The following is a 20,779-nucleotide window of genomic DNA, read 5'->3' as shown; positions in this document are numbered from 1 at the left end:
ATGACAGCTTCCAGCATTACATCGTCTTGTTAGAATGTGTCATACCTCAAGCAGCAAAAGTCTGCTCACTGTTCCCCCAACTGAAGTTAATTCCTCTCAACAGTCCTGTGTGGAAACAGCCATCGATTTTAGTAACGGTTGCTAAAATCATTTTCCTCTTACAAACAGAAATCTTCATCTCTTTTCTGTTTCAGAGTAAATAGTACATACCAGCACTATTTTAAAATAACAAACTCATGATTGAATAATAAAAACTACAGTTAAACACTAAAAAACTCTAAGCCATCTCCGTGGAGATGTTGCCTGTACAACGGCAAAGAGAATGACTGGGGAAGGCGGAGCCTAGGAGGGATCATGTGACCAGCTTTGCTGGGCTCTTTGCCATTTCCTGTTGGGGAAGAGAATATCCCACAAGTAAGGATGACGCCGTGGACCGGACAAATTATGCTGCCCCCCCTCCTCACCTCTATATGTGACACTTTTTCCCCATAGCATTTCCAAAGTAAATGTTGATGTTCAAGTGTGCGTGTGTATTGTGTGTGTATGGTGCAGTATTTATGTGTGCAGTGAGTGTGTGTGTGTGTGTGTGTAGTGGAACTCAAAAGCGTGCCCCCCCCCCCCCCCAATCTGCTGCCATAGGCAAGTGCCTTGTTTGCCTAGGCCAAAATACACCCCTGATAAGTATACAGAATATGCCTACTTAGATGGAAGTTTTGAGAAAATTATATAAGCTAAAAGTAATTGTTACTATTTGATAAAACAAATACCTAGAAGAACTGATAATCTGAGATACATTGAATAGTAAACAGACTAGAACTTAACCCATATGGTAAAACTTTAGAATTATGCTTATTTAGTGCAAACACAAAACACATCACATTTTACATTGTAGGAAAAAAGTTGGCTATTACTTACTGGAGTGTTTAAAAGAACAGTTTTTCCTTTAGGATACATAAAATCCGATAGAGATTTCAAATCGGCATCTAATTTTGATAAAATAATTGACTGTTCTTGCTTAGAAACTATTACTTGGTCTTTCAAGGAAGCTATATCTTTTGTTAATTTCTGAGCTACGGATTCTAAACCACTGTACGTTCTAAACAACTTCTGCATTTTGTTATCCTCCAGAAGATCGTACAACCTGTAACACAAAAAATATATATAACATTATCCAAAAGTGAAGGAAGAAATAGGAAGACAATGATTTACAAACTTGATTCAAAATCAAAAAAAATAAAAAATAAGAGTTAATCTAAAACAGAATTAAAGTGAAAGTCAACCATAGTGTTTCTGAAATGCTAGGGTTGACAAATGAAACAAATACAGGTGACTTTCATTCATGAAGTTTAAAATACTTCATGCAGAAAGCTCCTTTATTTGTTTCAAGCGATCGCCGCTCTGAGCTGCTAAGGTAGCCCGCGGCAGATCACTGTTTTGCTAGAGAGGTGACGTTTTCATCTCTTAGCCAACAGCCGTGTGGTAAATCCGGCTTGGTGCCCCTTGGGAGCCAGATTTCACACACGCTAATTGCTAAGAGGTTGAAATGTCACCTCTCTAGCAAAGCAGCGATCTGCCAGTGGGCTGCCTTAGCAGCTCAGAGTGGCAACGCTTGAAACAAATAAAGGAGATGAATGAAAGTCACTTTATTTGTTTCAATGGTCAATCCTAGGTGTTTTAGAAACACTAGGGTTAACTTTTACTTTAAAATCAACAACATAAATTCAAAGATAAAGCTGTTGATATTGAATGGAGGCAAGAAAACAGGCTTTTAGGTTAATTGAAAATGCATTTTAAAAAGAAAAACATAGAAAAACATAATTTATGTAAGAACTTAACTGATAAATTAATTTCTTTCACAGTGGCAAGAGTACATGGGCTAGTGACATATGGGATATACATTCCTACCAGAAGGGGCAAAGTTTCCCAAATCTTAAATGCCTATACATACACCCCCCACCTCACTCATACCTCAGTTTAACATGTAGCCAAGTTAGTGAGATGTAAAAGGAGTAAAAAGCATAAAAAAGAGGAACAAAATAAATAAAGTGCTTTATATATATATATATATAAAAAAAAATCATAACCCCCAAAATTGGGTGGGTCTCATGGACTCTTGCCACTATGAAAGAAATGAATTTATTAGGTAAGTTTTTACATAAATTGTTTTTTTCATGTAACTGGCAAGAGTCCATGAGCTAGTGACGTATGGGATATAATATCTAAGATGTGAAAGTCCACGAGTCACTAGAGAGGGAGGGATAAAATAAAAACAGCTATTTTCGCTGAGAAATTAAATCCAAAAATAAGTTTTCTTAAAATTTTTTAAAAAGCTCAAATCATAGGCACTAGAATCAAACTGAAACAGCTTTATGTAGAAACATTCTACCAATCACATCAAAATGGTAAAATTTAGTAAATGTATGCAAAGAAGACCAAGTTGCTGCTTTGCAAATTTGATCAACTGAAGCTTCATTCTTGAAATCCCAAGATGTGGCAACTGATCTAGTAGAATAAATTAAAGGATTACTTTCCGTTATAATTTTTAAGCTAAACTACTAACATATTAAAGTTAATAAACATTAATTAAAACCTACTGACCTATATTTTCTCCAAAAACACAATTTATGCTTACCTGATAAATTTATTTCTCTTGTGGTGTATCCAGTCCACGGATCATCCATTACTTGTGGGATATTCTCATTCCCAAGAGGAAGTTGCAAGAGGACACCCACAGCAGAGCGGTAATATAGCTCCTCCCCTAACTGTCATAGCCAGTGATTCGACCGAAAACAAGCCGAGAAAGGAGGAACCATAGGGTGTAGTGGTTACTGTAGTTTAAATTTAAAAATTACCTGCCTTAAAATGACAGGGCGGGCCGTGGACTGGATACACCACAAGAGAAATAAATTTATCAGGTAAGCATAAATTGTGTTTTCTCTTGTAAGGTGTATCCAGTCCACGGATCATCCATTACTTGTGGGATACCAATACCAAAGCTAAAGTACACGGATGAAGGGAGGGACAAGGCAGGAACTTAAATGGAAGGAACCACTGCCTGTAAAACCTCTCCCCCAAATATAGCCTCCGAAGAAGCAAAAGTATCAAATTTGTAAAATTTTGAAAAAGTATGAAGCGAAGACCAAGTCGCCGCCTTGCAAATCTGTTCAACAGAAGCCTCATTTTTAAAGGCCCAAGTGGAAGCCACAGCTCTAGTGGAATGAGCTGTAATCCTTTCAGGAGGCTGCTGTCCAGCAGTCTCATAGGCTAAGCGGATTAAGCTTCTTAGCCAAAAAGAAAAAGAGGTTGCCAAAGCCTTTTGACCTCTCCTCTGTCCAGAGTAGACAACAAACAAAGCAGATGTTTGACGAAAATCTTTAGTAGCTTGTAAGTAAAACTTTAAAGCACAGACCACGTCCAGATTGTGTAACACAAGGATGGAACCACAATCTCTTGATTGATATTCTTGTTAGATACCACCTTAGGTAAGAACCCAGGTTTAGTACGCAGGACTACCTTATCCGTATGAAAAATCAGATAAGGAGAATCACATTGTAAGGCAGATAGCTCAGAGACTGTACGAGCCGAGGAAATAGCTACCAAAAAAAAAAAATGAAGAGGTTCAAACGGAAACTCCTTGAAGAACCTTAAGAACCAAGTTTAAGCTCCATGGTGGAGCAACAGGTTTAAACACAGGCTTGATTCAAACTAAAGCCTGACAAAATGCCTGAACGTCTGGAACATCTGCCAGACACTAGTGCAAAAGAATAGACAGAGCAAAAATCTGTCCCTTTAAGAAACTAGCTGACAATCCTTTTTCCAAACCTTCTTGGAGAAAAGATAAAATCCTAGGAATCCTGACCTTACTCCATGAGTAACCCTTGGATTCACACCAATAAAGATATCTACGCCATACCTTATGGTAAATTTTCCTGGTGACAGGCTTTCGTGCTTGTATTAAGGTATCAATAACTGACTCGGAGAAGCCACGCTTTGATAAAATCAAGCATTCAATCTCCAGGCAGTCAGCCTCAGAGAAATTAGATTTGGATGGTTGAAAGGACCCTGAAGTAGAAGGTCCTGTCTCAGAGGCAGAGACCATGGTGGAAAGGATAACATGTCCACTAGATCTGCATACCAGGTCCTGCGTGGCCACGCAGGTGCTATCAGAATCACAGATGCTCTCTCCTACTTGATCTTGGCAATCAGTCGAGGGAGCAGAGGAAACGGTGGAAACACATAAGCCAGGTTGAAAGACCAGGGCGCTGCTAGAGTATCTATCAGTGTCGCCTTGGGATCCCTGGACCTGGATCCGTAACACGGAAGCTTGGCATTCTGGCGAGACGCCATGAGATCCAGTTCTGGTTTGCCCCAACGGAGAATCAGTTGTGCAATTACCTCCGGATGGAGTTCCCACTCTCCCGGATGAAAAGTCTGACGACTTAGAAAATCCGCCTCCCACCTGGGATATGGATAGCTGATAGGTGGCAAGAGTGAATCTCTGCCCAGTGAATTATTTTTGAAACTTCTAACATCTCTAGGGAACTTCTTGTTCCCCCTCGATGGTTGATGTAAGCTACAGTCGTGATGTTGACCGACTGAAATCTGATGTACCTCAGAGTTGCTAACTGAGGCCAAACCTGAAGAGATTTATTGGAAGGAGAGACTCCTCCTGAGTCCACGATCCCTGAGCCTTCAGGGAGTTCCAGACTGCACCCCAACCTAGAAGGCTGGCATTTGTTGTTACAATAGTCCAATCTGGCCTGCGAAGGTCATACCTTTGGACAGATGGACCCGAGCTAGCCACCAGGGAAGAGGATCCCTGGTCTCTTGGTCCAGATTCAGTTGAGGGGCCAAATCTGTGTAATCCCCGCTCCACTGACTGAGCCTGCATAGTTGCAGCGGTCTGAGATGTAAGCGTGCAAACGGCACTATGTCCATTGCCGCTACCATTAAGCCGATTACTTCCATACACTGAGCCACCAAAGGGCGCGGAATGGAATGAAGAACCCGACAGGAATTTAGAAGCTTTGATAACCTGGACTCCGTCAAGGTAAATTTTCATTTCTACAGAATCTATCAGAGTCCCTAGAAAGGAAACTCTTGTGAGTGGGGATAGAGAACACTTTTCCTCGTTCACTTTCCACCCATGCGACCTCAGAAATGCCAGTACTACGTCCGTATGAGACTTGGCAATTTGGAAGTTTGACGCCTGTATCAGGATGTCGTCTAAATAAGGGGCTACTGCTATGCCCCGCGGCCTTAGGACCGCCAAAAGCGACCCTAGAACCTTTGTAAAGATTCTTGGGGCTGTAGCTAATCCAAAGGGAAGAGCTACAACTGGTAATGCCTGTCTTGAAAGGCAAACCTGAGAAACCGATGATGATCTTTGTGTATCGGAATGTGAAGATAAGCATCCTTTAGATCCACTGTAGTCATATATTGACCCTCCTGGATCAGTGGTAGGATGGTACGAATAGTTTCCATCTTGAACGACGGAACTTTGAGGAATTTGTTTAAGATCTTTAGATCCAAAATCGGTCTGAAGGTTCCCTCTTTTTTGTTCCTGTTCCTCCTTTGGAACTGGATGGATCACTCCCATAACTAGGAGGTCTCATACACAGTGTAAGAATGCCTCACTCTTTATCTGGTTTGCAGATAATTGTGAAAGGTGAAATCTCCCTTTTGGGGGGGAAGCTTTGAAGTCCAGAAGATATCCCTTGGATATAATTTCCAACGCCCAGGGATCCTGAACATCTCTTGCCCACGCCTGGGCGAAGAGTGAAAGTCTGCCCCCTACTAGATCCGTTACCGGATAGGGGGTCGTTCCTTCATGCTGTCTTAGAGGCAGCAGCAGGCTTTTTGACCTGCTTAGCTTTTTTCCAGGTCTGTTTTGGTCTCCAGACCGTCTTGGATTGAGCAAAAGTTCCCTCTTGTTTATTATTAGAGGAAGTTGATGCCGCACCTGCCTTGAAGTTTCGAAAGGCACAAAAATTAGACTGTTTGGCCCTAGATTTGGACATGTCCTGAGGAAGGGCACAACCTTTTCCTCCCGTGATATCAGCAATAATCTCCTTCAAACCAGGCCCGAATAGGGTCTGCCCCTTGAAGGGAATGTTAAGTAGCTTAGATTTTAAAGTCACGTCAGCTGACCATGATTTAAGCCATAGCGCTCTGCGCGCCTGTATAGCAAAACCAGAATTCTTAGCCGTTAGTTTATTCAAATGAACAATGGCATCAGAAATAAAATAATTGGCTAGCTTAAGTGCTCTAAGTTTGCCAAGTATGTCATCCAATGGAGTCTCTACCTGTAAAGCCTCTTCCAGAGACTCAAACCAGTACGCCGCAGCAGCAGTGACAGGGGCAATGCATGCAATGGGCTGTAGGATAAAACCTTGTTGAATAAATATTTTCTTAAGGTAACCTTCTAATTTTTTATCCATTGGCTCTAAAAAAGCACAACTGTCCTCGACAGGGATAGTAGTACGCTTTGCTAGAGTAGAAACTGCTCCCTCCACCTTAGGGACTGTCTGCCATAAGTCCCGTGTGGTGGCGTCTATTGGAAAACATTTTTCTAAAAATAGGAGGGGAAGAGAACGGCACACCTGGTCTATCCCATTCCTTATTAATAATTTCTGTAAACCTTTTAGGTATTGGAAAAACATCAGTACACACCGGCACTGCAAAGCATTTATCCAGTCTACAAAATTTCTCTGGCACTGCAATGGTATCACAGTCATTCAGAGCAGCTAAAACCTCCCTAAGTAACACGCGGAGGTGTTCAAGCTTAAATTTAAATGTAGAAATATTAGAATCAGGTTTCCTGAGTCATTAACATCACCCACTGACTGAAGCTCTCCTTCCTCAGCTTCTGCATATTGTGAGGCAGTATCAGACATGGTTCTTAAAGCGTCAGTATGCTCTGCATTTTGTCTCACCCCAGAGCTATCTCGCTTACCTCTAAGTTCAGGTAGTCTGGCTAATACCGCTGACAGTGTATTATCCATGACTGCCGCCATGTCTTGTAAAGTAAACGCTATGGGCGCCCTAGATGTACTTGGCGCCATTTGAGCGGGAGTCCCTTGGGCGGGAGTCAAAGATTCTGACACGTGGGGAGAGTTAGTCGGCATAACTTTCCCCTTCGTCAGATTCCTCTGGTGATAATCTTTTTAAAAACAGAATATGATCTTTATTGCATAAAATGAAATCAGTACATTTGGTACACATTCTAAGAGGGGGTTCCACCATGGCTTTTAAACATAATGAACAAGGAGTTTCTTCTGTGTCAGACATGTTTATACAGACTAGCAATGAGACTAGCAAGCTTGGAAAACACTTTAAATCAAGTTAACAAGCAAATATAAAAAAACGGTACTGTGCCTTTAAGAGAAACAAATTTTGTCAGAATTTGAAAAACAGTGAAAAAATGCAGTAAATCAAACGAAAATTTTACAGTGTATGTAATAGGCTAGCAGAGCATTGCATCCACTTGCAAATGGATGATTAACCCCTTAGTTCAAAAAACGGATAAAAAAAAAAAAAAAACGAAATAGACTTTTCTTTTTTTCTTTTCTTTTTTTTTTTAACAGTCACAACCAACTGCCACAGCAAGCTGTGGTCCTACCTTCCCCAATAAACGACTTTGGAAAGCCTTTGAGCCCTTTAGAGATGTCCTATAGCATACAGGGGACTCCTGAGGGAAGCTGGATGTCACAGTTTGTAATTTTAATTGCACCAACTGTAACGTTTATACTATAACAGTGGAAAAACTGTTTCTAGTCAAAATTTAAGCCAGCCATGTGGAAAAAACTAGGCCCCAATAAAGTTTTATCACCAATGCATATATAAAAACGATTAAACATGCCAGCAAACATTTATATTGCAATATCATAAGGGTATTACCCCTGGGAGTAAGCATGATACCAGTCGTTATTAAATCACTGTATTCAGGCTTAACTTACATTAATCCGGTATCAGCAGCATTTTCTAGTGTTTTCCATCTCTAGAAAAAATTATAACTGCACATACCTGATAGCAGAATAAACTGCACGCCATTCTCTCGCTGAAGTTACCTCATCTGTGTAATCCCCTCAGACATATGTGAGAATAGCAATGGATCTTAGTTACAACCTGCTAAGATCATAGAAACCTCAGGCAGATTCTTCTTCTATTTACTGCCTGAGATAAAATAGCACAACTCCGGTACTATTTAAAAATAAACTTTTGATTGAAGAAAATAAACTAACTATATTTAACCACTCTCTCCTACAACATCCTAGCTTGTTGAGAGTTGCAAGAGAATGACTGGCTATGACAGTTAGGGGAGGAGCTATATTACAGCTCTGCTGTGGGTGTCCTCTTGCAACTTCCTGTTGGGAATGAGAATATCCCACAAGTAATGGATGATCCGTGGACTGGATACACCTTACAAGAGAAACGAAGTTTCATAACGTTCTAAAAGTTATATCTTTTATTCGCCGATGATGTGACGTTAAACTGTCCACTATTTTCAGCACTGAGTGTTCAAAATACTTAAACCAATAACTGTGTTTAAAGCGCCATTTTCAAACCTAGGTATTGTAAACGGATTGGTACAGAGCAAAGGATACCCACAGAGTGGGTTTGGAAAACATTTAAATTTGACAGCCAGCACACGAGATGTAGCAAGACACCACTTTAATGTGTAAACGGCATAACGTTTCGGCCCCAAACAAGAGCCTTGGTCACATGCAGCAAGTCACAGACAGACAGGCATGATATATCTATATATCTATCCATCTATCTATCTATCTATCTATCTATCAGGCTTGAGAGAATGGGAAATAGAGCAAAAAAAAAAAAGAAAAAAAAAGAAAACATACATAAAATGCTGCATGAAAGAAAGTGTTTACTGGAGAACACTTTATGAGCTGGGGCGGAGCTTAACAGCAATTTTGTGCCAAAAAAATGACAAATAGCATCATTACATGCGTGACATGCAAAGTTTAAGAAGATTTCTAATACACCTATCACTCTAAAAAGCAGGAAAGAATTTTGATTGTATATACAAAAAAACAAAATGTACCAAAACAAAGCCTAATGGATACTTCTATTATAGCTGCATAAAATGTGATTATCAACATTCCATGAGACTAACTTAATACTTAGCATCCTAATTTATAAATAAATTACTAGCTTCAAAAAGCCCTGTATGTTTCACAGACTCTATCAACCTTGACAAATATTTATGTTTAAATATTTTTTATTGAGTTATTTCTTTGACAAAGTAACAGACAGTGTGCACAAGTATAGCATTAAACATTTTCTACCATACATACCCACCTTATTAGCATATAATATCTAGGTGAAAATAGATTGTCTAGAACGGATATCTATCCCCTTGCTATTTGTAGTATTTCTACCTTTTGGCTGCTATCAAGAAGTCCCAATGTTCAGCGAGTGGAAATAGAAAAAAAGATAAAAATCCTTGTGTCTGTCACTAGAAAAGTAGTTGACCATCTGCCCACTGTCTCATAAACGCAATGTTATGGTCCTTGTTACCTTAAGAATTTATGTTGCATCATGATATAAAACATAATAGTTTATCTCAGGGGCAAGGAAATCAGAGAAAAACATAAGAAGAAAAAGGAAAAGAAACAAAAACTCAAAACAACAAAACATGTTTGATTATACCTTATTGGAACTACCTGAAACATATCCTTCCAGAGACACCAAGACCCCCCCCCCCCCACTGATCCCCTGATCTTTAGCGATCTTGAGTACTCTTCTTCCGTAGCAGCATATCCCATTCCCTCTTAGTATCCAGTAGAACCATATTTGTTCGAACTGTGTCTGTGTGTCCAAGACCTTAGATGCAGATTCGTACATATTGTATGTTAGAGCAGTCTTATTTTTAATCTCTGTCCATGTAGGTTCCTGAGATTTCCAATATTTTGCTATGCAGGTCCTAGTCACTGTACATACTATTCTTATAAAAGTATTAATGTGTTTGTTGAACCTTCGGTCTGATTTGTGTAGCAGGGCTTGTGTTATAGATGGTTGTAATTCTCTCGTCCAGTGTATTACTTAGTAGTGCTAATAAATTATCCCATATTGGTTTAACCTGTTCACAATCACACCACAGTATGAGCCCACATTTCCACATCCCCTATGACACAGTCTGTTACTTTGTGGGTTACATGTGTGAAGTTTTTAATGGTGTTAGATACCACCTGAAAATGGTTTTGATTGTGTTCTCTCTTAAGTCTGCACTCCAAAGTCCTTTGCATGCTGAATTAAAAATGTTATCCCAAGCCTTTTTTCCGCTTGATGTAGTTAAGGGGACACTGAACCCACATTTTTTCTTTTGTGATTCAGACCGAGCATGACATTTTAAGCAACTTTCTAATTTACTCCTATTATCAAATTTCCTTTATTCTCTTGGTATCTTTATTTGAAATGCAAGAATGTAAGTTTAGATGCCGGACCATTTTTGGTGAACAAACCTGGGTTGTCCTTGCTGATTGGTTGATAAATTCATCCAGCATTAAAAAAGTGCTATCCAGAGTCCTGAACCAAAAAAAAAAAGCTTAGATGCCTTTTTTAAATAAAGATAGCAAGAGAACGAAGAAATATTAATAATAGAGTAAATTAGAAAGTCGCTTAAAATTGCATGCTCTATCTGAATCATGAAAGAAAAAATTTGTGTTCAGTGTCCCTTTAAGTCCTGTTCCTATTTCAAAGTGGTTGATGACCCCTTTTAATGCCAAATACAATCTGGAGATGGTTTGTTTTGGGTCTATGTGTAGCTTTTAATAAATCTTCTATAATTGTGGGTTTTGATTGTAGAGTGTTTGAGATACTGATGTATTGCTGAAGAGATTTGGAGATATTGGTACCAGTGTAGTTTCACCGGAATCAACACCGTCTGTATTTGAGTGAAAGTTTTAAGTTTCCCCTTATCCAAAAAATCTGCAACCCTATACAGCCCTTTGTTCGCCCACTTATCCACTGTCTTTTGTGTTTCTTTAGCTACTAGGTATCTAATAGGTATTAGCATTGTGTGTGTGGGAAATAATATCTTTGATTTAGACACCAAAGCCCATATATAATTGGTATTGTCCAACGTTGCCGGCTTATATTTACCTGCTCTATCTTCTCGGCTAATTTTATTCGATAAGAGCTCATCTGGGTGACTAGCTCCATACAAATTAGCTTCCAAGTGGGTCCAGCGCATATCTTTAAAAACAGAATTTATGCTTACCTGATAAATTACTTTCTCCAACGGTGTGTCCGGTCCATGGCGTCATCCTTACTTGTGGGAATATCTCTTCCCCAACAGGAAATGGCAAAGAGTCCCAGCAAAGCTGGCCATATAGTTCCTCCTAGGCTCCGCCCACCCCAGTCATTCGACCGACGGACAGGAGGAAAAAATATATAGGAGAAACCACATGGTACCGTGGTGACTGTAGTTAGAGAAAATAATTCATCAGACCTGATTAAAAAAACAGGGCGGGCCGTGGACCGGACACACCGTTGGAGAAAGTAATTTATCAGGTAAGCATAAATTCTGTTTTCTCCAACATTGGTGTGTCCGGTCCACGGCGCCATCCTTACTTGTGGGAACCAATACCAAAGCTTTAGGACACGGATGAAGGGAGGGAGCAAATCAGGTTACCTAAACGGAAGGCACCACGGCTTGCAAAACCTTTCTCCCAAAAATAGCCTCCGAAGAAGCAAAAGTATCAAATTTGTAAAATTTGGCAAAAGTGTGCAGTGAAGACCAAGTCGCTGCCTTACATATCTGATCAACAGAAGCCTCGTTCTTGAAGGCCCATGTGGAAGCCACAGCCCTAGTGGAGTGAGCTGTGATTCTTTCCGGAGGCTGCCGTCCGGCAGTCTCATAAGCCAATCGGATGATGCTTTTAAGCCAAAAGGAAAGAGAGGTAGAAGTTGCTTTTTGACCTCTCCTTTTACCAGAATAGACGACAAACAGAGAAGAAGTTTGTCTGAACTCTTTTGTAGCTTCTAAGTAGAATTATAGAGCACAGACTACATCTAAGTTGTGTAGCAAACGTTCCTTCTTTGAAACTGGTTTCGGACACAAAGAAGGTACAACTATCTCCTGGTTAATATTCTTGTTGGAAACAACCTTTGGAAGAAAACCAGGCTTAGTACGCAAAACAACCTTATCTGAATGGAACACCAGATAGGGCGGAGTACACTGCAGAGCAGATAACTCTGAAACTCTTCTAGCAGAAGAAATAGCAACCAAAAACAAAACTTTCCAAGATAATAACTTAATATCTATGGAATGTAGAGGTTCAAACGGAACCCCTTGAAGAACTGAAAGAACTAGGTTTAGACTCCAGGGAGGAGTCAAAGGTCTGTAAACAGGCTTTATCCTAACCAGAGCCTGAACAAATGCTTGAACATCTGGCACAGCTGCCAGTCGTTTGTGTAGTAAGACAGATAAAGCAGAAATCTGTCCCTTTAGATAATCCTTTATCCAAACCTTCCTGCAGAAAGGAAAGAATCTTAGGAATTTTTATCTTATTCCATGGGAATCCCTTGGATTCACACCAACTGATATATCTTTTCCATATTTTATGGTAAATCTTTCTAGTTACCGGTTTTCTGGCCTGAACCAGAGTATCTATCACAGAATCTGAAAACCCACGCTTTGATAGAATCAAGCGTTCAATCTCCAAGCCGTCAGCTGGAGGGAGACCAGATTTGGATGTTCGAATGGACCCTGAACAAGAAGGTCCTGTCTCAAAGGTAGCTTCCATGGTGGAACCGATGACATATTCACCAGGTCTGCATACCAAGTCCTGCGTGGCCACGCAGGAGCTATCAAGATCACCGAGGCCCTCTCCTGTTTGATCCTGGCTACCAGCCTGGGAATGAGAGGAAACGGTGGAAACACATAAGCTAGGTAGAAGGTCCAAGGTGCTACTAGTGCATCCACTAGAGTCGCCTTGGGATCCCTGGATCTGGACCCGTAGCAAGGAACCTTGAAGTTCTGACGAGACGCCATCAGATCCATGTCTGGAATGCCCCATAATTGAGTCAACTGGGCAAAGATCTCCGGGTGGAGTTCCCACTCCCCCGGATGGAATGTCTGAGGACTCAGATAATCCGCTTCCAAGTTTTCCACACCTGGGATGTGGATCGCAGATAGGTGGCAGGAGTGATCCTCCGCCCATTGTATTATTTTGGTCACTTCTTTCATCGCTAGGGAACTCCTTGTTCCCCCCTGATGATTGATATACGCAACAGTCGTCATGTTGTCTGATTGGAATCTTATGAATCTGGCCTTTGCAAGCTGAGGCCAAGCCCTGAGAGCATTGAATATCGCTCTTAGTTCCAGAATTTTAATCGGGAGAAGAGACTCTTCCCGAGACCATAGTCCCTGAGCTTTCAGGGATTCCCAGACCGCGCCCCAGCCCACTAGACTGGCGTCGGTCGTGACAATGACCCACTCTGGTCTGCGGAAGCTCATTCCCTGGGATAGATGGTCCAGGGTCAGCCACCAACGGAGTGAATTTCTGGTCTTCTGATCTACTTGAATCACTGGAGACAAGTCTGTATAGTCCCCATTCCACTGTTTGAGCATGCACAGTTGTAATGGTCTTAGATGAATGCGTGCAAAAGGAACTATGTCCATTGCTGCAACCATCAACCCTACAACTTCCATGCACTGACCTATGGAAGGACGTGGAACAAAGTGAAGAACTTGACAAGTGCTTAGAAGTTTTGACTTTCTGACATCTGTCAGAAAAATCCTCATTTCTAAGGAATCTATTATTGTTCCCAAGAAGGGAACTCTTGTTGACGGAGACAGAGAACTTTTTTCTATGTTCACCTTCCATCCGTGAGATCTGAGAAAGGCCAGAACGATGTCTGTATGAGCCTTTGCTTTTGAAAGGGACGACACTTGTATTAGAATGTCGTCCAAGTACGGTACTACTGCAATGCCCCTCGGTCTTAGAACCGCTAGAAGGGACCCGAGTACCTTTGTGAAAATCCTTGGAGCAGTGGCTAACCCGAAAGGGAGGGCCACAAACTGGTAATGTTTGTCCAGAAAGGCGAACCTTAGGAACTGATGATGTTCTTTGTGGATAGGAATATGTAGGTACGCATCCATAAGATCCACGGTAGTCATAAATTGACCTTCCTGGATAGTGGGTAGAATCGTTCGAATGGTTTCCATTTTGAACGATGGTACCCTGAGAAATTTGTTTAGGATCTTTAAATCCAGAATTGGTCTGAAGGTTCCCTCTTTTTTGGGAACTACGAACAGATTTGAGTAAAATCCCATTCCTTGTTCCGTCATTGGAACAGGGTGTATCACTCCCATCTTTAACAGGTCTTCTACACAATGTAAGAACGCCTGTCTCTTTATTTGGTTTAAGGATAAGTGAGACATGTGGAACCTTCCCCTTGGGGGTAGTTCCCTGAATTCCAGAAGATAACCCTGAGAAACTATTTCTAGTGCCCAGGGATCCTGAACATCTCTTGCCCAAGCCTGAGCAAAGAGAGAGAGTCTGCCCCCTACTAGATCCGGTCCCGGATCGGGGGCTACTCCTTCATGCTGTTTTGTTAGCAGCAGCAGGCTTCTTGGCCTGCTTACCCTTGTTCCAGCCTTGCATAGGTTTCCAGGCTGGTTTGGGCTGTGAGGCATTACCCTCTTGCTTAGAGGATGCAGAATTAGAGGCCGGTCCGTTCCTGAAATTGCGAAAGGAACGAAAATTAGACTTATTCTTCGCCTTGAAAGGCCTATCTTGTGGAAGGGCGTGGCCCTTTCCCCCAGTGATGTCTGAGATAATCTCTTTCAATTCTGGCCCAAAGAGAGTTTTACCTTTGAAAGGAATGTTAAGTAATTTTGTCTTGGATGATACATCCGCTGACCAAGACTTTAGCCAAAGCGCTCTGTGCGCCACAATTGCAAACCCTGAATTTTTCGCCGCTAATCTAGCTAATTGCAAAGCGGCATCTAGAATAAAAGAGTTAGCCAACTTAAGTGCATGAACTCTATCCATAACCTCCTCATATGGAGTCTCTCTACTGAGCGACTTTTCTAGTTCCTCGAACCAGAACCACGCTGCTGTAGTGACAGGAACAATGCACGAAATGGGTTGTAGAAGGTAACCTTGCTGTACAAAAATCTTTTTAAGCAAACCTTCCAATTTTTTATCCATAGGATCTTTGAAAGCACAACTATCCTCGATAGGAATAGTAGTTCGCTTGTTTAGAGTAGAAACTGCCCCCTCGACCTTAGGGACTGTCTGCCATAATTCCTTTCTGGGGTCGACCATAGGAAATAATTTCTTAAATATAGGGGGAGGAACAAAAGGTATGTCGGGCTTCTCCCACTCTTTATTCACTATGTCCGCCACCCGCTTGGGTATAGGAAAAGCGTCTGGGTGCACCGGAACCTCTAGAAACTTGTCCATCTTGCATAATTTCTCTGGAATGACCAAGTTGTCACAATCATCCAGAGTAGATAACACCTCCTTAAGCAGTGCGCGGAGATGTTCTAATTTAAATTTAAATGTCACAACATCAGGTTCAGCCTGTTGAGAATTTTTTTCTGAATCTGAAATTTCCCCCTCTGACAAAACCTCCCTCATGGCCACTTCAGATTGGTGTGAGGGTATGACCGAACCATTATCATCAGCGCCCTCCTGCTCTTCAGTGTGTAAAACAGAGCAATCGCGCTTTCTCTGATATGCAGGCATTTTGGATAAAATATTTGCTATGGAGTTATCCATTACAGCCGTCAATTGTTGCATGGTAATAAGCATTGGCGCGCTAGATGTACTAGGGGCCTCCTGCGTGGGCAAAACTGGTGTAGACACAGTAGGAGATGATGTAGCATCATGTCTACTCCCCTCATCTGAGGAATCATCTTGGGCAATTTCATTATCTGTGGCAGTACTGTCCTTACTTTGTTTGGACGCTATGGCACAATTATCACACGATTTTGAATGGGGAGACACATTGGCTTTCATACATATAGAACATAGCTTATCCGAAGGCACAGACATGTTAAACAGGCTTAAACTTGTCAATAAAGCACAAAAACCGTTTTAAAACAAAACCGTTACTGTCTCTTTAAATTTTAAACAGAGCACACTTTATTACTGAATATGTGAAAAAGTATGAAGGAATTGTTCAAAATTTACCAAAATTTCACCACAGTGTCTTAAAGCATTAAAAGTATTGCATACCAATTTTCAGAGCTTTAACTCTTAAAATAACCCCTATACAGTCCCAGCAACAGCCTTTGCTGTGACCTAACCAAGCCCAGAGGGGAATACGATACCAAATGACGCCTTCTAGAAACTTTTCCAACTACTTTCAGGTCCTCACACATGCATCTGCATGTCTTGCTCTCAAAAACAACTGCGCAGTAATGGCGCGAAAATGAGGCTCAGCCTACAACTGGGAAGGCCCTCCCTGACTGGAAAAGGTGTCTAACATAGTGCCTGACGTTAAAAAACGTTCCCCAAGTTTATAAGTGTGAATTATCAGCATAAACATGTATAAAATGTCCAAATAAAGCAATCGATTTAGCCCATAAAAGTGTCTACCAGTTTTATAGCCCATATTAAGCCCTTTATTCTTTTTGAAACTAAGAAAATGGCTTACCGTTCCCCATGAGGGGAAATGACAGCCTTCCAGCATTACACAGTCTTGTTAGAAATATGGCTAGTCATACCTTAAGCAGAAAAGTCTGCTAACTGTCTCCCCCAACTGAAGTTACTTCATCTCAACAGTCCTATGTGGAAACAGCAATCGATTTTAGTTACTGTCTGCTAAAATCATCTTCCTCTCACAAACAGAAATCTTCATCCTTTTCTGTTTCAGAGTAAATAGTACATACCAGCACTATTTTAAAATAACAAACTCTTGATAGTAGAATAAAAAAAAAACTACATTTAAACACCACATACTCTTAACCATCTCCGTGGAGATGTTGCCTGTGCAACGGCAAAGAGAATGACTGGGGTGGGCGGAGCCTAGGAGGGACTATATGGCCAGCTTTGCTGGGACTCTTTGCCATTTCCTGTTGGGGAAGAGATATTCCCACAAGTAAGGATGACGCCGTGGACCGGACACACCAATGTTGGAGAAATCTCCCCCCAGTAATGCGGCCTGTGCTAACCTCGAAGCTTTGTAATATTGTAATAGATCTGGGACTCCCACCCCTCCTAGGCTTCTGTGTTTAGTAAAGATTGCGGATGGGATTCTTGCCAGTTTTCTTCCTCTAATGAATGCCACTATTTCAGACTGCAATTTCACTAAGTCAGCTTTTGGAACCGCTATGGGTAAAGTTCTAAACAGATATAGCAAATGGGGCATAATATTAATTTTCAACACCGCTAACCTACCCATCCAAGAAAAAAAAGTGTATGTACGCCATTTATTAACGTTTCTCCTGATTTCCCTATACATAGGTATATAATTATGTTTGTATAGCTGCTCAAATTGAGTTGTCAGGTGAATCCCTAAATATTTAAGAGAGTGTGTGGCCCATTTGAAGTCAAAGTTAACTTCTATAATTTTCTTGGTTTGTTTTGGTAGACCCAATGGTAAGGCCTCAGATTTGTCGAGATTAACTTAATAGCCTGAAATTGGCGAAAATAGGTCCAGTAGCTTATATATATTTGGTAATGATATGAGGAGCCTTCAGCAAATAATGTTAATTTGTATTCTCGTTCCATTAATCTTGTCTTTGTAATATCTGGTGAGATTCTAATTTGAGCTGCCAAGGGTTCAATGCATAGGGTAAAAATCAGGGGTGACAGGGGGCAACCCTGCCTCGTCCCGTTCAGTATAGGGAAGTTTTTGGATTTGTATCCTGAGGCCACTATCTGTGCCGATAGTGATGAATATATCATCTGCAATGCCTTAACAAAAGCTCCCTCGAATCTCATGTTGGCCATAACTGCTCTCATGTAATCCCAATCTATCCTATCGAATACCTTCTCTGCATTCAATGATAGGAGCAGAGAAGGCACCCGCATCTCCCCCAAATAATCTATAACATTATCCGGGGCTTCTTTATCCTTAAAGGGACACTGAACCCAAAATAATTATTTTGTGATTCAGATAGAGCATGCAATTTTAAGCAACTTTCTAATTTACTCCTATTATCAATTTTTCTTCGTTCTCTTGGTATCTTTATTTGAAAAAGAAGGCATCTAAGATTCACCAAAAATGGGCCGGCATCTAAACTCACATTCTTGCATTTCAAATAAAGATACCAAGAGAATGAAGAAATTTTGATAATAGGAGTAAATTAGAGAGTTGCTTAAAATTTCATGCTCTATCTGAATCACGAAAGAAAAAAAAGGAAATTTATGCTTACCCGATACATTTATTTCTTTTACGATATGACGAGTCCACAGATTTCATCCTTACTTGTGGGATTTATCCTCCTGCTAACAGGAAGTGGCAAAGAGCACCACAGCAGAGCGGTATATATAGCTCCTCCCTTCCCTCCACCTCCAGTCATTCGACCAAAGTTAGGAAGAGAAAGGAAAAAGCCAAAGGTGCAGAGGTGACTGAAGTTTATAAAAATAAGTATATACCTGTCTTAGAAATGACAGGGTGGGCCGTGGACTCGTCATATCGTAAAAGAAATAAATTTATCAGGTAAGCATAAATTTCCTTTTCTTTTACAAGATATGACGAGTCCACGGATTTCATCCTTACTTGTGGGATACAATACCAAAGCTACAGGACACGGATGAAAGGGAGGGACAAGACAGGAACCTAAACAAAAGGCACCACTGCTTGAAGAACCTTTCTCCCAAAAACAGCCTCAGAAGAAGCAAAAGTATCAAATTTGGAAAAAGTGTGAAGAGACGACCAAGTTGCAGCCTTGGAAATCTGTTCAACAGAAGCATCATTTTTAAATGCCCATGAGGAAGCCACAGCCCTAGTAGAATGAGCCGTAATTCTTTCAGGAGGCTGCTGTTCAGCAGTCTCATACGCCAGACGGATGATAGTCTTCAGCCAAAAAGAAAGAGAGGTAGCTGTAGCTTTCTGATCCCTACACTTTCCAGAAAACACAATGAATAATGAAGATGATTGACGGAAATCCTTAGTTGCCTGCAAGTAAAACTTCAAGGCATGGACTACGTCCAAGTTATGCAACATAATGAAGGAACCACAATTTCCTGATTAATATTCTTATTAGAAACAACCTTAGGAAGGAAACCAGGTTTGGTACGTAAAACCACCTTATCAGAATGAAAAGATAAGATAAGGCGAATCACATTGTAACGCTGAAAGCTCAGAAACTCTACGAGCAGAAGAAATAGCAACCAAAATCAAAACTTTCCAAGATAATAACTTAATATCTATGGAATGCATGGGTTCAAACGGAACCCCATGAAGAACATTCAGAACTAAATTCAAACTCCAGGGTGGAGCAATTGGTCTAAACACAGGCTTGATCCTGGTCAAAGCCTGACAAAAAGACTGAACATCTGCCAAACGTTTGTGAAGTAAAATCAACAAAGCAGAGATGTGTCCCTTTAAGGAACTTGCTGACAGCCCTTTCTCCAATCCTTCTTGGAGAAAAGACAGAATCCTGGGAATCCTAACTCTACTCCATGAGTAGTTCTTGGATTAGCACCAATAAAGATATTTATGCTATATCTTATGGTAAATCTTTCTAGTAACAGGTTTACGTGCCTGAATCAGAGCATCAATGACCGAATCAGAGAACCCCCGCTTAGATAAAATCAAGAGTTCAATCTCCAAGCAGTCAGCTGCAGAGAAATTAGATTTGGATGTTAGAAAGGACCTTGAATGAGAAGGTCCTGTCTCATTGGAAGTTTCCACAGCGACAAGAGAGGACATGTCCACTAGATCTGCATACCAATTCTTGCGTGGCCACACAGGCGCGATTACAATTACTGAAGCTCTCTCCTGTTTGATCCGAGCAATCACCCGGGGAAGGAGAGGCAACGGTGGAAACACAAAAGCTAGGTTGAACGACCAAGGCACTGCCAAGGCATCTATCAGTTCGGCCTGAGGATCCCTCGACCTGGATCCGTATCTTGGGAGCTTGGCATTCTGCCGAGACGCCATCAGATCCAATTACGGTCTGCCCCATCGGGGAATCAGGGAGGCAAAAACCTCCGGATGGAGTTCCCACTCTCCCGGATGAAATGCCTGTCGGCTTAAAAAGTCCACTTCCCAGTTGTCCACTTCTGGGATGTAGATTGCTGACAGATAACAAGAGTGAGCCTCCGCCCATCAAATTATCTTGGATACTTCTGTCATCGCTAAGGAACTCCTCGTTCCTCCCTGATGAATAATGTAAGCCACAGTCGTGATGTTGTCCGACTGAAAACGGATGAATTTGGCCGAAGCCAAATGAGGCCACGCCTGAAGTGCATTGAATATTGCTCTCAATTCCAGAATATTGATTGGAAGTAGAGACTCCACCTAAGTCCACACACCCTGAGCCTTCAGGGAATTCCAGACTGCACCCCAGCCTAGTAGACTGGCGTCCGTTGTCACTATTACCCACGAGGGTCTGCGGAAACACGTCCCTTGGAACAGATGATCCGGCAACAACCACCAAAGAAGAGAGTCTCTGGTCTCCTGGTGCAGATTTATCTGAGGAGATAAATTTGCATAATCCTCATTCCACTGTCCGAGCATGCACAGTTGCAGTGGTCTGAGATGAAATCGAGCAAACGGAATGATGTCCATTGCCGCCACCATCAATCCAATTACCTCCATGCACTGAGCCACTGATGGCCGAGGATTGGAC

General features: G+C 41.3%; 1 protein-coding gene across 1 annotated transcript in view; it reads right to left on the bottom strand.

Annotated features, from left to right (window-relative positions):
• Positions 1–915: 915 nt before the first annotated feature.
• LOC128643906 (HAUS augmin-like complex subunit 3) overlaps positions 916–20,779 on the bottom strand; it is a gene marked incomplete at both ends in the record, with an annotated part of 65,937 nt that continues 46,073 nt past the window's right edge. Inside the window, one exon of the mRNA XM_053696678.1 lies at positions 916–1,141. Coding sequence (XP_053552653.1) covers positions 916–1,141 — 226 coding nt within the window. The remainder of the gene's footprint in view (positions 1,142–20,779) is intronic.

The sequence above is a fragment of the Bombina bombina genome, unplaced genomic scaffold, assembly GCF_027579735.1.
Source record: "Bombina bombina isolate aBomBom1 unplaced genomic scaffold, aBomBom1.pri scaffold_1200, whole genome shotgun sequence".
NCBI classification, from domain to species: Eukaryota; Metazoa; Chordata; class Amphibia; order Anura; family Bombinatoridae; genus Bombina; species Bombina bombina.
The sequence above is the reverse complement of the archived record's forward strand: the minus strand, read 5'-3'. Positions and strand labels throughout refer to the sequence as shown.